The sequence below is a fragment of the Thermobia domestica genome, chromosome 2 (genome assembly GCF_964235325.1).
Source record: "Thermobia domestica chromosome 2, izTheDome1.hap1.1, whole genome shotgun sequence".
Taxonomy (NCBI): Eukaryota; Metazoa; Arthropoda; class Insecta; order Zygentoma; family Lepismatidae; genus Thermobia; species Thermobia domestica.
Genome location: NC_137455.1, coordinates 77877716 through 77896090, shown reverse-complemented (window position 1 = coordinate 77896090; position 18375 = coordinate 77877716). Strand labels below are relative to the sequence as shown.

At 34.6% G+C, this 18375-nt stretch overlaps 1 protein-coding gene across 1 annotated transcript in view; it reads left to right on the top strand.

The window, feature by feature from the left end:
- Window positions 1-6711, top strand: part of Arp8 (Actin-related protein 8) — a 161871-nt gene extending 155160 nt beyond the window's left edge. Inside the window, exons 11-12 of the mRNA XM_081742344.1 lie at window positions 1765-1893; window positions 6491-6711. Of these exons, the coding sequence (XP_081598470.1) occupies window positions 1765-1893; window positions 6491-6663 (302 nt within the window). The 3' untranslated portion in view covers window positions 6664-6711. The remainder of the gene's footprint in view (window positions 1-1764; window positions 1894-6490) is intronic.
- The last annotated feature ends 11664 nt before the right edge of the window (window positions 6712-18375 follow it).

The window sequence follows — 18375 nt, the reverse complement described above, 5'->3', positions numbered from 1 at the left end:
GGCAGAAAAGATATAGAAGTATGCTGTTGACCACATGCCTCCTCCTCTGTGTGCCGAGATAATGGAAATTATTAATTTTACCTTCATACCACCTGTGGGCCACATCAAGTCTGTTCCGAAAGTAGTCCTCTACCTTTATATTATATAATTACGAGGGTGGGCTGATAAGTTCTCGGCCCGACCCAGAAGGACTTGAGCTCTAGGCATGAAAGTGTGAGGCTATTCAACATAGTCCCCTCGAAGGTCAACACACTTGGCACTTCGATGCTGCAGCTTCTCCAACCCCTTTAAAAAAAAAAAAAAAAAAAAAAAAAAAAAAAAAAAAAAAAAAAAAAAAACTCAAGGTCTGCAAAAAAAACTGTTCCGCAGCTGTTATCACCTCTTTATCACTGTGAAATTTCAGTCCTTTCAGTGCTGTTTTGAGTTTTGGAAACAGATAATCATCAGAAGGGGCAAGATGGGTGGTCAATGCACTAAAACCCTAGGTACCTCAGAAAATCCATTGTTCTGCCAGCCTTGTGGACGGGAGCATTTTCCTGCAAGAACAAGACACCTCGTGTCAACTTTCCCCGGCGCTTTTCTTTAATAGCGTCCTTTACCTTAGCCAGCAGACTGCAGTAATACCCTGCAGTTAAGATTTGGCCCTTTGGAAGGTAGTCTGAGAGCAAAACACCATCCTTATCCCAGAATATTGAGGCAAGCACCTTCCCTGCGGACTTTTGTGCTTTGAATTTTCTGCGATGATCTCACACGTTCACGTTTCTGATCCGCGTTCAAACATTTCGGAATCCATTTCGCAGAAAGCTTGCGCATGTCCAACTGACCATGGATTATTGACCCAACACGTTCTTTGGATATGTGCACTTTGTCAGCTATCTCCTGAAGCGAAATCCGTCTGTTGCTCAAAATCAGGTCATGAATCTGGTCCACTTTTTCCGGAGTTGACACTGACACTGGCCTGCCACACCTGTCACCATCTTCTGTTGAAAAATTCACCACGCTTGAAGTTCGCACACCATTTCTTCACAGTGGAGTATGAAGAGCACAATGTGTCTAGCATGCAATCATGGATTTCCTTGGGCGACTTCTGTTGCAGGAAGAAGTTCATTACACCTCGTAACTCCTCTTTGGTGAATTTGACATCTGGCTCCGCTATGGTTCATTCAATTATCTGTAAAATAAAAAAAACGTTCATGGTAGAATCGTGAAATTTGGTACTTAAACATATAAAAGATCAACATTTCACATGGCATCAATTACATCAGGGTAGTATATTCGGAAGGGGGTCGGGCCGAGAACTTATCAGCCGACCCTCGATTACGTACTGTTTATTGTGATATATGTATTTTATATCTTATTTGACTACATTAAGATTTATTGAAGATTCTACGATAGATTAAAAACAGTTGGAAGTTAAAAAATTAAAATAAAAATGTCTAAGATACGTGGATAAGTCAAAAATTCTTCTAGTTATTCCTCTTTAGTGCAAACTTCTAATGGAGCGGCCATGACATAACTGCAACAAAAGGAAGACAAATGAAGGAATAAGGATCAAACTTTCATAGCATGACCACAACAGCATAACAATAAAATAAACGAGGACAGAGGTCAGTGTGAGCAATGTAAGAAGAGTTACGTCAAAATTGCGGACAATATTTAACTTACCCTCGTATATCAATAATATTAGCCTATTAGTTTCTTTAAAGAAAATCACATCACTGAATCCCATCTTAATTTATAACTATATTGTTTTATTGATTATAGCTAATGAAGATTTGAAAAGAAAGATGTATGGCTGCATTCTAGTGGTTGGAGGAGGAATGAAGTTTAACGGGATTGGTACCTGGTTGCAGAATCGAATCTCATTACAAATTCCTTATATGTACAGAGCAGGTAAGTTAACACGAACATCAAGAACATTAATTGATATACAGTGTAACCTCTATTTAACAAATTGTTTGGAGATTTTCCCTCCTTAAATGGAGTTTTTCACTAAATATGGATTTGATATAAAAGAAGTGTGCGTCAGAGAAAAATAGTTTCACTAAGATGTATAATATGATACTGTAATATTTTAACACATTTTGTGTTTTTAAAGTAGTAAATCTAAATTATTTTAATTTGCACTTTCAAAAATTGTTCATTTAAAAAGAGGATTGTTCACTTAAAGGATATTCATACAAATTTAATATATTTAAATCAAGGTCACTCTTCAAACAGGCTATTAAATGGCAAGCCAATGAATCTAATCCAGTATTTTTAAAATACGTACTCGATCAGACTTTCAAAGACTGAAAAATACCGTGCTGAAACTCAGAGAAAAAATAATTAAATACATCAAAGTAAAAACTAAAAGAACTTGGAAGATAACATTAACATGTTTAAACTCAAATGAATAATAAAAGTATAAACAAACTCAGGTTACTGCATGTACAGAATTCTAGAAACATAATTGATTCAACATTGCAATTTATTCTACGAACATTTTCAAGTAAACAATTAGTACTACATTACTAATGATGTTTCTTCCGCTTTTTTTTTTTTCTTTCTTTCTTCGTTAAGTGTGGAAATTTACTAATCTAGTTTTCCTTAAATGCGGATTTATATAGCGTTATTTTTTGGGGAACAAATTAATATTTCGTTAAATGCGAAAACATAAATTCGATCTTATACTGTATCTTAATGCAAGTGTTCATTAGCTTACATAGCTCGTATATTAATGTTCCGTCGATGCATGTGTTTGAAACTCTGTGTCGCCTGGCAGAAGACGTTTAATATACTTTCGTTTGACACTTATGTTATAAACCTGTAATGGTAATTCGTGTAATGAATTCGTTAGTCAATCTACAGTAGCAATTCACTTGAATTTATTCCAAATGAGAGATTGTTCTTAAAGGGAATAAAGTATAAATGCCATACTTTGTTCCCCGTAAAAATTATTCCCTCATTTAGAATAAATTCATGTAGACTTCTAATGTAGATTGACTAATGAATTCTTTGTCTATCTATAGCTAAATTAATTGAATTTATTACTGAAATGTAATTTTCGTCATAGGAAATATTCTATACATTTAAGTCGTTAATATTGCAAATTAATGTTATACTAACTGAACCTGCTCTGTTTACTCAGCGCATCGTTCTGTTATGACCATGAATCTCCTTCCCAGTGTGCATGTCTTCGTACTCACACAAGTAAAGGATAGGAGACTCACAAAGGAAGTGAATTGCTATGTGTAGATGTTGGAGTGAGTCTTGACAAATATGTAGAAGTAACACGATATCAGGTGTTTTTTAATATATCCATGTCCGTTCGAGTACGCCTCTTGAGGCCTTTAAACTTGCCACCATGCAATAGGTTTTGCCATTCAGATATAAGCAAAGCGCCTGCAATGTCCGTCAACCCGCCACACGTCACTTTTCTACTGGTTGCCTAACACCGTAGTTTCGGCCTGCAACAATGTTAATTTTATGGGCTCAAAACGGCCCCTAAAATGTTGAATAGAACAATAACGACACCGTTTTTGAAAATTTGAATGAGAACTGGACAATCTACACAAAGTTTGAATCGACCAGCGAAAACGGCACGCTTCTAGCACGTGTGGTTTTCGAGATCTCATTATCGAAAATATTGGGGACAAACATATAAATCTAGCATTTTAATATATGGACTAGCTGAACCTGCACTCTCTACACAGCGCATCATTCGCATATGAGCATAAGTATCCGTCTCATTGCTCACAACATCTGTACATGTCCCTTTACAGACACAAGTGAAAGAAGTCGTGAAAAAGAAATCGGCAAGGCGTATCATAAAGGGGAGATTTTATCGATTATTTTTTTTTTCTCAATATCTCGCACCGTTTGCAAGATTTGAGCGTACTTCCGGTTGGAGTTTCTAATTCATGCATGACCAGTGTTTTCTTTCTTCTTGCATGCAGTATGTAATAAGGAAATACATTACATACACAATTAATTATAATGGCAGTTATATATGGTGTTCATTGGCCAAAACACTCCAAAAATAAAGATTCATCTTAGACTGGAGAAATTTTTATTCTTCCTTTTTCATTATTATTTGGCCATACAACAGTGCCTGAGACACATACAACAATGTGGTGTTGGAATGTATAACGCGTAGGATATGATGCTTTAGTTTAGTTTTTTTAATTTTAACGCTTCCAGTGGAGCCTAAAAAATATAATAAAGAAATAATGACCATGTTTTTTTATAAAAAAAATATTCAATTAGAACTGGAGAGTCTACGCAAAATTTCCAATCGATCAGTGAAAACGTCATCTTTCTACAGCCTGTAGTTTCCGAGATCTCATTGTCGAAAGGATTGACCACAAACATATAATCGTTCACAACATAATAGTTTAAAAGAACTCGGAAGATGGAAGCACAATTGACGTGCATTGATTTTAGAGATGGCTTATTAAAATACAAAGGCTTTAAACAATAATTTTATATCATAAACCTTATGAAAAAGATCTAGTTAACTAATTTAGACTATTTAAAGTACAAATACTTAAAATGTTTGTCTCTGTTAAACGTGAAATCACACATAACCGTAAATGAAAGATTTGAAAGCTAAAGTTATAGGTTGGAGCTCAGGCGCTTTTAATTGCTATTGTAGCATTTTAATAGATAGATTTTTCGGTAATTCAGACACATGCGTTCATCATCGCTGGCAGATATAGACAATTATCTTCTTCTAAATTCACTGAAGTAATCTCATATGAACAGCAGGATAATACATGTGAGTTTTTTATACTCGAACCAATCTTACGATGATGAAAGGTAAACTTACTTCAATATTGTCGACGTGTGTTACCGATCATGTTCAGCTCTTGGCCTTAATTTTATCATACCAAGGAAGCAGTGCGAGCAAGAAAAATCTCTTTCGTTTGATAAATATTCAAAATTCTGAACGAATAACTAACTTAAAATCCATATGATACCTTCAGTTCTGATTCAGTCTTATCTAGATTTCATTCGTGTTCTTATCCGTTTTACGTTTGCTCTAAAGATCTGAATTCTCCTTTATTCACCGTCCATTTATTTTACATAGTTATAACCAGTTATACAATTAGCTATAGCCATCACCATATGCTGACTTATTCAGTAAACAAGCAATATGTTATCCAGTCCTGAAACTCATCAATCCACACTTCAACACGTAATTGTTACGATATAATTACCTTATTTCAATTCCATTTGTTATCGTGTTTCAGTGTCCCATGGCATCGAAAGTATCTAGAATTTTGTTCATAAGAATTAACTAATTGTATTTGACTAGTCAAGAGCAAATATTGTTGTCGCTGACATAACCGTAAAATTACTTTTAAATAATCAGAAATACCTATCATATGGTAAGCGTTCTATGAAAAAATGTTTTATACCACATACGTAAAGATTTACGTCTAATATCCCAGTCTCATATTTTTTTATGTTTCAAATCTTCTGTTGTCTTGAGAGTAGCATTATCTCGTTTTATGAAATAAAATCAGTCAATTAAAGCATTATCACTTCATTTTCTTGTACAGCGATGTTCTAGATGATAACGGTTCATCTGAATGGCTAGGCCGATCTCAGTAGTTACCTTTAACTTACAAGTTATCTAATGTAAAATTGTGTTAAATAGACCAATTCATTCAAAGATAATTGACGGAAGGGATTTTTGTCAGAGAGCGTTCACTTTTTGTGGACTTGTGAAACGAAAGAGATGTGATGTAAACTGTCGTCAAGCAATGTTGTTTCAAACAATATTGTATGTACAGCTCATACGTAATGTACTCTGGATACACTTGATTCAGAGATACATACAAGTGAAAACTAGTTTGTTTTTTTTAATTTTATTTTATTGTTTTAAGATAAAGTAATAGAATTATCTTATTTTAAAGGCAATGAAAAATAATATAAAATTGTAATTACATTTTGTAATTAGAAATGGAACAAAAAAAATGTGTGACGTTTATAGCGTATGGCATTGCTGCTGAGAGAAATTAAATAAAATTAAATCTTTCAGTTTAACGTCTCACGTTGTGCTCTTTAAACTAAGGGAGACGGATGATTAACGCAAGGAAATGATGATGGAAGAATTGGTGGAATGATAATGTGGGAGAACGGAGCACATGTTCACCACAACCTTACTTGTCCGGGGATCCAAAGTATCAAAGGTAAGTGCTCTACCACTGAACCTCCTGCCGAGAGATGAACAACCAAAATAATAAATGATTCATTCTGTGGAATATATACTCGTAAACAAGATGGTCGAGAAACTTTCTTTGATGAATGAACCATATAGAAAGGCCTAATGTATTTCATACAATAATAAAGAAGAGTGGAATCAATGAAACATCCTTCTAAATTCTAATTTCTGCTTGTAAAGTGATTATGAAAGAAAGTAAAAAGTTTCAATGTAAATTGCTGCTAATAAAAAGAGTTTTGTATGGAATTGATTGTTTGCTTACTTGCTTGTTTTTTCCAGAACAATTGGATATAATTACTTGCCCTAAAGACATGGATCCTCAAATAACAGCGTGGAAAGGGGCTGCCATAATGTCTTGCTTGGAATCTGCTCAGGAATTGTGGATAAGACCTAAAGAATGGACGAAAATAGGCGTAAAATTGTTGCGGGAAAGAGCCCCTTTTATGTGGTGATCATCACCGAAATGTAAATATTGTCAAATAAAGTATAACTAAAGGTATTGTAGTACTTTGTTATAACTTCCCAATATATAATGATACTTTGAACTGCAGAATGCAGTAATCAGAAGTGCTAACATTTATAGAATTAAATTTGCATTGAAAAGCGTCATTGTTAAGCTTACGACTAGTATCTGTATCAGTAGTTTTCCGCGTTTCAATGTGTAAACATCCACATTTCTAGTATCAGAAACAAAGTAGATCAAAGAATTCAAATGAAAAGTAGATCAAGAGAAAGAAGTGCATGAGGATGCATGAGGAGTGTCAAAATACCAACATCGAGACTATATGAAATGTTATACCTCTCGTGTCTTGACGCATTCTGGCGTCGTCGTGTGTCTTCTTCCATGTTCTTATATATCCTATTACAGGAAGCACACATGTCTATACAGGGAACTTCATTAGGATATTTGGTTAATTGATTGATTTGGAATTAACTCTGTTTTGAGCACTGAGGCTGTATGAGATGTGGACTTAGAGGTTAAAGCAGGATCCGAATCAAATAAGGTCCTATCTGGAATGGAACCAAAGTCCCGTGCACCAAGGGGCGTGTATTCTAACCATACAGCCACAAGATAGCTCTCGTTAAGACATTTGTTTTAGATGTATTGTAAGAGAATAGAATACCGTTATGAAATGATGCACTTTACAATATTCATCCTTTGTGGCATATCAATAAAGTCAGTTTTATTGTTTAAAATTTTTCTGTAAGAATACAAGATTCATGAATAAATATTCTGTGGACTAAAATTTGAAGTGAGCTGAGAAGCTGATTCTATACAAATAAAGTTCGTAATGATATTTAGTTCAAGATAAAATTGTTTGCTGTCCTACTTCTACAGAACATTTTCCTTATTCCTTCGTTTGTTTAATTCGTTTACGAAACAAAAACGGATCCACCGGGAAAGAAATTAAGAAAATTTACATACAAGATTAGTTTTCATCCGAAACCTTAATTTCAATTTGTTACATTGATTATACTTAGTGGTTCATATATCTTTGGTAGTATACTAAAAACGCGAATCTACACTTTTAGGTGTTTTCACTTAACTAAGTTTCTAGGTGAATATTTGCGTCTTTACATCTGAGCGAAAATGATGTGAACGAGGACTGATCTTTATTTTTATGTGATTCATTATATCTTTAAGTATGATTTTATCAACGATATCAGATGACCGCTAAAGTTCGTGCCTACTTAGAAATGAAATATAAGCAATCACATTTAACAGATAACAGTTTTCTCATCTATGATATAGTTAACATTATTTCATTATTTTCTGCAGTTGCCTTCCGACGGTTTACAAGCTTGCGGATTCCTTCATCGAAGAGACAGTGGGTTTTCTGCACAGAAGCTCTTTAATAGTTTAAACAGCTTATGATTTTGTTTTCCCTGGACAAAATTTCCTTTAAAAAAAAAAAAAAGTTTACTTGTATGCAGATATTGTTTTCAGCTACATGTTCCTGTTTAAACAGAAGCGGCGCCAGAAATTTTGAAAAGAAGCAACTGAAGAAATGTCCTAATTTTTACATAACTTACTGTATTATAACTTCCGTTCTATAATTCGTTTAAACCTCTGTACAATTCAGTTTGAAGTCGCTGGCTTTTATTTTTTTAAGTATGTATCCCTGGCTAGTCTGGAAAGGTTATGTTAATTTTTGTGCTGTGGATGACAAGACATATCATCACATAAATCGTCTCAAATAATTCTTCGACTTCGGAAGCTTTATACCTTTTCATTCTTGCATGAAAGAATGCTAGGTTCAGAAGGAACGCAAAATATTGTATTACCTGCTGTAATACTTGGGGATATTAGTAGTTTATAGTGGCAATAGGATGAGAGCAGATTATTAATCTAATTCAGTCGTTCTCAACCAATGTGTCGCGATACACTGGTGTGTCACGCAGCCTCGTAAGATGTGTCGCGAAATTTTGGAATTTAAAAATCATGAAGAATTTAATAATCAGTTAAAACTATAATAATTATAATAATAATCAATTTAATAATAATCAGACTGACTGTACAAGTCAACACCTCCAGCGATAGCAATAATGCTCAGTGCTATATAGAGTCATTATAAAAACAAATAGGTTTCACTATTATAATAGATATTATTGTTTACACTAAAATACAAATTGCCGAGCACTGCTGCAATTCAGACTGAGTTAGTGTCTGATGAAGACAACATTAAGTTGTCGAAACCGTTACATTGTAATTTAGTTTTTAATAAATAAGTGTATATACTCTGTTCAGAAGTGTTTGTTATTCTACTTATACTTATGTCGAGAACAGAATCCAACCAACCCCTGCGGGGCTTCTAACCCGTTCTTACTACTACTTCTTATACTAAAGCTTCCTTACCACAAGATTTACACAATTTCCCTAGTGGAAGCACTCCATGATTTTGTAATAATGTGAGTTCTACTTCCTTCTCTGTCAGCTGTTATTTCCACCAGCATATACTCGCTGATTTCGCACCCGTCACAAACTGGAATACGCATAAGAATTCCACCTGCAATTGTCGACCTCAATTTACCACGCCTACTCGTCACACCAAATAGTTCTGGAATGTTCTTTCCTACTTAACACACTTCGGATTAATACACTAACAAGCTCGATCAGTGGTCACATATACATACGACAAGGCTACTCCAAGTACTGAATGCAATTACACTTTAACAATCACTTCAATGAAATAAAGATTTCATACTTCACAACACGCACTACTATTTAATATTTAAAAATGCAACGAAAAGTAATCAATATTTTATAATTTTCTGCATGAATCAACGAATTACTTACCAGTTTAAGTGTTCCGCCACACTCGAGAAATACAACTTGCGCTACATGTGTGCGCACACACCCACTACAATGTAAACAATCAACATGGCGTCCATCCGTCAAATTTTATTACACAATATCTCGTGTAATTTTTAAATTAAATTTAAAGTTACTTATAGATAATTTACAACCTTCGTTACCAGCGATATTAAATCCATAACATATCTACATAAAAATAAAGCAAAAAGTGCACTTCTACCTACTCGGGAAATACTACAATAGTCATATAATATATAACCGAATTATCCATTTTGTTTATATAATAGCAGGGCTCATAGTGAGTCACTTTTTTTTTTTTTTTTTTTAACTAAAAGATACTTTTTTCAAGTTGGTCACTAACAGTTACTTTTTTTTTTAATTTTGTCACTAAAAGTTACTTTTTTGGGAGGTAACTTTTAGTGACTTTTTTGGGAGGGAGGACTTTTCGTGTGATTTATGTTTCGCATTGGCAGTTTCCTAAGAAAAATATAAAAATAAATGGAAAAGGGCAGAAACTTGTTACTCATTACTCTTCTGAAAGCTTCAGTACTTGCTGCCACATGTGAAACAGTCAGCTTTATTCTCACTTCAGCTTTTATCCTTTCTAAAGCACAGGGGATGGTTGTTGGATGCTTAAGCTCTCAAGGTGGGGTTGAGAACCCTTCTGTATCTATTCTTTCTTCTCTCATAATAGTCTTTTAATTTTCTCTCGTAATAGTTAACGCTCCGCTCAACGTTGTGTGTGTGTGTTTGTATGGTTCATCATGTTCGTCTTGTGTTATGCTTCTTGTATGTTCTTAAGAGTAGGTGATGATTTGAATATTTCATGGCTTTCAGAACTCTCAATGTTACGTTAAATATAATGTCTAGGATGAAGAAATTCGGAAATAGGCCAGAACTGGTTCCATTTACTCAGAAGCTTCTTACATCTGCTAAGACTGCTTACTGTAACTACAAAGCATACTTAGAACACCTAAGAAAAGAGGAAGCTCAAAAAGAAGAAGAAAAGATGAAACAAAACAACAAACAAAGAGAGGGGTGATGGAAAAATTGACAAAGGAAAAAAGGGGCATGATGAGATTTTGGTCACTTTTTCGTGTGCTTTTGGTCACTTTTTGGTTACTTTTTCGTGTGCGTTTGGTCACTTTTCAACTATTTACAAGAGACCAGACCATAAGCCCTGTAATAAGAAGCAAACAAGTTCTTAAATAGAAATAATGCATCTAATCGAACCATAGTCTTTATTATTAACAAATTGTGCTAAATCTACAATATTAAAAAATGTTATCTTGTTTACAAAGCTTGAGATTCACACAATGACTATCAAATTAAGTCGAATGCAATTCTATGGTCCTCATAATGCTTTTTCCTACCCGATGTTCCTGATGACCATTGTATAGCTTCACATTAGACGCACCTTCAAAATTTTAGTTGATTCCATGAAGTTTGATAGGAATGTATGATGTATAGTTTTCTGGGTTTCATCTTCAGTGTCGTTTTGAGTAGCTGCATTTACGACCTGTAAGTGACAAATGAGGATATGTATTAATTAATGAATATGTATGAAAGAAATATGTTGATAAGCACAATAATATATATAATTATCGTAATTGCTGTAGAGATTACAACCATCTGCTGTGCATAATTACCTCATTCAGAAAAAAAAAGTTTATGTAAAAAAAATATTAAACCAATATACACATATATTTACCTGTCAGTGACGATTGTTCTTTCCAATTTTCTATTGGATACGTGGGTACGTAATGCTATACAATACATGGGTCTATAGTAATTCGACATTCTTTGTTATTGGTTATATAGTTTCATCTGATTCGTGGGTGAAGGCTTTTGTACCGACGGACTTGGATCCTGATACAGAAAACTCAGATGCGTTATATAATACTTTGCAAGATCTCCTCTTGCTGGTGACCGATTATGGGATTGTGCCATCTCGTGGTGATAGCTATTTTATTCATGAAGACTGCGAGATGCCATCTTTTACAACATTTTGATGAGCACATATTCCATCTTATCTTACTATGGAGTTTAATTTCGAGGAGCTGCAGACCACGATATATTCTAGAAACCATATGGGAATTAACAATGAACCACCAATGCTGTTTTTCAGCTCCATGCAGCAGGAAGGGCTTGGAAGTTGGCCGCATTGAAGCAATATTTACCCTATGATGATAATTATAAATATGCCTGCGTATCTTGGCCACGCAAAATACCACTCTCACAAACCAAAATACCAGTTGCAAAATTTTGTTATTTTTCTTAACTCTCGTATTCCCATATGAGAGGCAGATGTTCTGTATTTGTGACTGGAGCCAAAGAAGCATGGATTCCCTGAGAAAGTCGTGGTGAAAGAAGATGTGAATAAGAAAAAGCACGTACAGGAATTCAGGAAATGGTTGTACGTATTTGTTTACCCTGTCTGTTTTGGTATATCGGCTTCTTTCATCAGTGGGGAGTTTCAGTAATTCCGTAAAATTCTCAAGGTTAAAGCTAACCATCTCAATTGTCAACTATTGACACTTGACGGCTTGTTGAAAGGTAGCAGACGTTTTGAGATAGGAATTCCGTTAAAATTTTCTCAAAACATCTTTTTCTCCGAGGGAAACACTTGTAGCTAATTAACAAGAGGTAGTTAACTACAAAATTAGAAAGTGCATAAAAGAAATACGTCTAAAATGAACCACCATAAATAAATTTGTTATTAATAACTGTTTGCAATTCTTCGAAAAGTACCTACAGAAAATATTTGTCTCTGTCGGAAAAAGTCATATAATTTCATATAAATTGTTCAATTTATAATTTTGCTTTTCTTGTTTTCAATCTGAAAAACTCAGTGTGCTGCAATGTCAGTTTCAATAAAGTGCGCACATATTTTATAGTTAGGTGTGTTATTGTGTTTTCAATTCGAATAATTCAATGTATCAGATAGTTTTCAGGAGGACAAAGGTAAATATATTAAACATACTGTAGTATTTTTTTTTCTAGTACTGTATATTGTTATGATTACTCTATATACATTATTTAAAAATAGTTGTCGTGCCATTGCTTATTTTATATTTACAATCAAGAAGTCCTGTTCCAAAAATACACCAATCACACTTACCGGTATTTTCTGTAAGTTGGCCACTTTTCAGTAGAACCGATGGTGATCAACATAGACAGGTTTCACTGTAGATGCTTGCAGATCATTCCGCTTAGGCACCTTTTTATGATTGATCCATGACAGTTCCTGGATTATAGTATGAATTAATGATTTTTAAAAATTCATTCTTGGTAGAGAAGCCTTCTTGTTTTACATGTTGGAGAACTAGTTCACCTCAGACGTGATGAAGGCATTATTCACATATGTTTCGCACAAACTCACTACATGAGGCTTTCACATATGTATTCAATTAAACTATGGCAGCTTCGATCAATGATAACTCTTCTGCTTGCAATTGTATTATAGTTTTGTTCTATTCATGAAGTTAGTAAGCCAGAAACTTCAGCCATGATAAAGAAGTTGGATTGGAGAAAAAAAATCATTCAAAATGACTGGACATTTCTGTATTGAGTGAAAGTAGGATTTCGAGTCATCAAACCTACGTAAAAACCTCTGAAGAGTAGGAAGCAGAGACATCCATCTAGTTTTGGATTGACTTAGTAAAGTTCTGTATTCCACATCTACGAACTCAGAAAATTCCTTTAAAGATTCCGTACTAACAGCGTAAATGTTAAAATATTTCTAGATCTTATACAAGACTTTAACATTACTGACAAACAGTCTATAAGTGATTGGGTGTTACTATGCAACATTAGCACCACATCCTGCTCTTGATATGTTTTTCTTTAGTTTGTCCTGTAGCATTTTAAAAGTGTTGTTTTTTCCCTTTCATCTCAACACCTCCAAAATTAGTGTTTCTATTGTCTGCTGCAAAGGTAAGACCGTAATCATTCAAAATTTTTTCGATATGGGCAACTTGAATTTCAGTGGTTTCATCGTACAGGTTTGTAAATTCCTGAACTTTAGTTGGGATGCCTTCCCCGGGATCGAAATAACGCACTAGAACCGGAGCAATCTTAAGGGCTCTGTGGTTGGATGCGTCAATCATCACTGAGTCTGAGACATACTTCGCACGTCTGAGTCTTTCAGCAAACAGTTTCACTGCATGTATAGATAAGACACAACGATTACCTCGCATTTTGTTCTGGCGCAAGTGAATTTCGGCCTGGAGAAAAGTTGACATACAATCGAAGATAAGACGTGTAGTCAGTTGAACATAAACTGTAATTATGAAACGCTGAATGATAGGCAAAAATCTCTTCCGGGCGACTAATTTTAGTTCAGGTGTTCCTATTACTGCATTTTCAAAAAACACTGACGGTTTGCTACTGGAAGTCAACTTTGTGCTTCTTTGTGGCCACGTGTTCATTTCTGTCCGAACGACCTTCATGTAGAATAGAAAACACTGTATGGCAATACTGTTTCTTTCGAATCTCTTCCTTCTATGAAAGGAAAATCTGAACGCAGAGCATCACTGAAAACACATTTTGTTTTTGGCATTTTCACTATGTCCTCAATAAAATAAACCGAGGAACCCTAAGTATGGAATTCACAAAGTGCAAAACATCATACACTGTTAACATATGCTCCAGAACGCTACCTAACAAGGAAGTATGTCAGCAAATTATTCAACTTAACGAAACTATCAATGCATATAGTTTCTTATCGCTATCGATAGGCAGCGCTAGTGGTCAGTACTACCCAGAGTATATAGATGTATTCTCTATTAACTCAAGTACTATTCAGAGTAAATGGAAGTTATACAGCAGCCATTTTGGGGGTACATGGAAATTGTTCAGTATATTTTGATTGACTGATCATCTGTTTCAGCGTTTTTCGTTGGCTGTTACATTGTCGATTTCAGAATGAGTTAGCATTGCTAGTAAAACTTCTACTACCGCTAGCGCTGCTATCTAGCGATTTGAAACTAAAATGAAACTTCGCACGTAAAATATTTCAGTTTTTCGAGCAAAGTGATCATTTTTAGAAACTGGGACATTTAGATATCCCGAAAACATTTTTCAGGACACTGAAACAGCTAGCGAGAAACTGGGACTGTTCCGGTAAATCAGGAACTTCTGGTCAGCATGTACCAATAATAAATATGGTTTAAATGTAATTACATCACACTCTTTGTGGCTCTCGTAACGCGGGAGAAGTCTGGTAACTTCTAGATGAAATTAAGCAAAAAGAAAAAGAAAAGAAAAGAAAGAAAAAATATCCTATAAATTGTGTACAAAACCAAAGCGAGATGATATTCTTTCGAGAAGAGACGAGGAAAGCTTTCCGAGAATCAAGACGACACAAGAATTCTTCGAGACGAGATTATATTTCTATAAAATTTACGAGAATGAGACGAGAACATCTTGTCTCATCTCGTCTTGTGGGCAAACCTATATTGGCAAAAAGAAAAAAAGATTAGGATTAGGAATTAGATTTCTGGACTCTCGGCATCAATGGCCATTTAGCCCGTCATGTTTGAGGGATGACATCCCTCGGCGTCACACTATCCGGGGGAAGGAAAGGAAGAAAAGGCCTGGGATCTATAAGTTAGGTACCACCCCGGCATTTGCCTGGTGTGAATGAGAGAAACCCAGGAAAACCTCATTCAGGGTGGCTGGCGTGAAAAAGCGTTTCACACTTTTTCGACCGAGTGCTCCCACCGGTAATCGAACCCGATATAACAACCCTTTTTCGGCCATAAAAGAAATGAATTTATATACCAGATAAATTCTGGATTGGGTAGCCACTTATAACAAACCTAAGTTTTGCACAATTACTTAGACTTAATGTTATGACAATACCATTTCAAGGTAATAAGAAGAGAAAAAAAAAATCAGGTTATAATAGCTTTAACTTTCTTAACTACGGGATATATAATACGTTTCATATTCAGAAAAAAAAAAAGAAGTTAATATCCACTAGGGCTAACCCAACAACATCAATTCACATGCGCAACGATTTTATCAGAAGATTTCAAATTCTTGTTTTGCAGCCAACCAAGATTGAAAGAAGAATTAGCATTCTTAAATTTGAATCCTAGATCGCTTAAAAAAATGTAGTAGTTAGAATTGTATAAGCTTAAGTTTATGAACAATGTTCGAAATCATAAAGTCAAATTTTCGTGACTATTTTATTAGTGCCAATCGTTAAACAATTACATCATCATAACAAGTATCAGAAAAAAAATGTGTTAAATATTTGCCTACATCGCAGTATGTCAAAGACATTTATGGAATTCTGTTGTTACATTAATCTAGTATAAAACATTGTCTAGATTCTCAAATTTTAATATTTTCAATGATACATGTTCAATTCACGATCACTCAAGAACTAGTGGTCCATCCTCTATACTTATTCATTTACCAGAATATTATTATTATTATTAATTGGACGTTCATTACTTGTAACTCTGTCCGTCATTTAAATAAAGCGGCAACATAAGCCTGCGTTATTGCTACTACATTTTCATTACAACATAAGGTAAGTAAGTAGCATATATTACTTTATTTTAGCTTATGCATCAGCACATAATACATCTACTATGAAGAGAAACTATTAATGATATGAAATATTTTTACAAATGATTAATGAAGAAAAAAAAACTCTGCATCTACTTTTCTACGACAGGGTTTACACATCTTTAAAGAAAAACTAGAACGTCATTATCGAAATTACTATCATTTTTAACTCCACATTGTCACTAATTCTCGAGAGCGATGGATACACATAATGAATTACATGTTGTTCAAGAACGACAAATTGAGTGACATTAAGCTATATTCACTTCCGACGAGGCAAATATGTAGTAACTTTCATACCGTACTAATGGCACGTTTAAAGTAAATCCTTTACCCAAACACAAAGTATAGCACGAATAAATATTTAAACAAAATATCGAGATTCCAAAGGCACGTGCAAAGTAAGGTTCATCGAATCTGCACATACCGAGTGTATACACGTATATCATGAGGCAGTATCAATAGAAAAAGGCACATTAACTAAATTTCCCCTAACCTACCAAGACGAGATATATATGTTACACAGCAATACGAAAAGGGCACATTAAGATTTAGAGACACGTTTTAAAAAAAATGAAATATTCCCTAACCTACAACAAAATGTATTACGAGGTAATATGAAAGGGCACACGTTCAAAATACAAGTTACTCGCATAGACAAAATTATTAAAGAAGGCACATTCAAAGTACAATTTCCCTAACCTATACAAGTTACATAAAATACATCATGAAGTAATATTAAGGGCACGTTGACATGTAGAGACACTCTCAACGTACAATTTTCCATAGCGTTTACAGACAAAAAAAAAAAAAAAAAAAAAAAAAAAACATTATGAAGCAATATGGAAATCAAAACCCTAACCTAAGCAATCAAAATATATTCCGAAGTAATATCTGAAGAGGCACGTTGATAGCTAGAGGTTCGCTCAAAGTAAAATCTTGACCATAACATTCACAGATAAAGTATTTAGAGATGCGTTCAATATAAAGTTTCCCTAACCTACACAATTAAAAGGCACATTGGGCTTTAGAGGCACGATCAAAGTAATTTCCTATCCTAAACAATCAAAACACGGTATATTATGGGGCACACGTTCAAAGTTAAATTTAACCCAACCTACAAAGACCCGGTATATTATGGGACATAATTTAGGAGTATGCTTAAAGTAAAATCCTACCTAACCTAAACAATCAAAATATCTTACAGGAGAACATTAAAGGCACATTAATATCAAAAGGTACGCTCAAAGTAAAAGTTCACTATAACATTTACAGACAATTTTCAAGTGCACGTATCAAACACATCGAATTTAGTAATTTGATCACATATGCTTATGACATATTTTATGAGTGGAAAAACGTGATGAGTTATGAGGACGCGTAACGCCTTCCGGCTTAGCTACCCATATTAATCCTGAAGAACTCCATTTGGTAAATTGTTATACTGTTTATAATCGGAAAAAGGAAAACAAAGAGTAGATATTACCAGTTCAACAGAAGTTCCCACAGAAGATTATGTAAGCCCAATCTTCGAATCCACAGAGTAGGTTTCATCTACCTGCTTCCCTAAACACCGAAATTGATGTCCCGGGGATACCAGCTCAACTTCCTACGGTTGTAGGATGCTGGTCCTGTAAACCGACGCAATCAACTTCGACGGCTATACCTCCCGCTCCATCACTCTATATGGAGGAGATAATACTCGGTGGCCTTAGGCCTAAAATGTTAATAATGAAATTTTTCAGTCAGGCTCCTCGGTTCTTTCCTCCAAATAGTAAATTAAGTTGACCAAATTAACACTTTAGATAAGGTTTACGTTCGAATTGATATCTTTTGTTATGAAATTTCCAAATTTAGAGGAGCTCCGACCTAGGCCACCTTCTACATATACTAAAACATGGTGATTAACTGCGTCATTCCTCTCACGTTACCAGACCTTAATAAACGTGTTTTCAATATTAAATACTTGACTATAATTGAAATAGTTTATATAGCCATTGTATAGCAGTACCGACACTTAGCCTCCTAAACAGCTAATTTATTTATTGAATTCAATTTTCTGATCCCGGAAATTTTATATATAATGAAAATTTTTGACTCACCTACACAAGCCAGGGCCGTATTGACTTGTCACCTGGGCGACCTAGCAACGCTAACAGTTGGCTAGTCGCCATCTTTATGCATAGCGATTCAAATGCCCTCGTGTGGGAATAGCCTGAATGATCGCCATGTCACTCGACAGAAGAATAACGTAAAGCAATGTAAA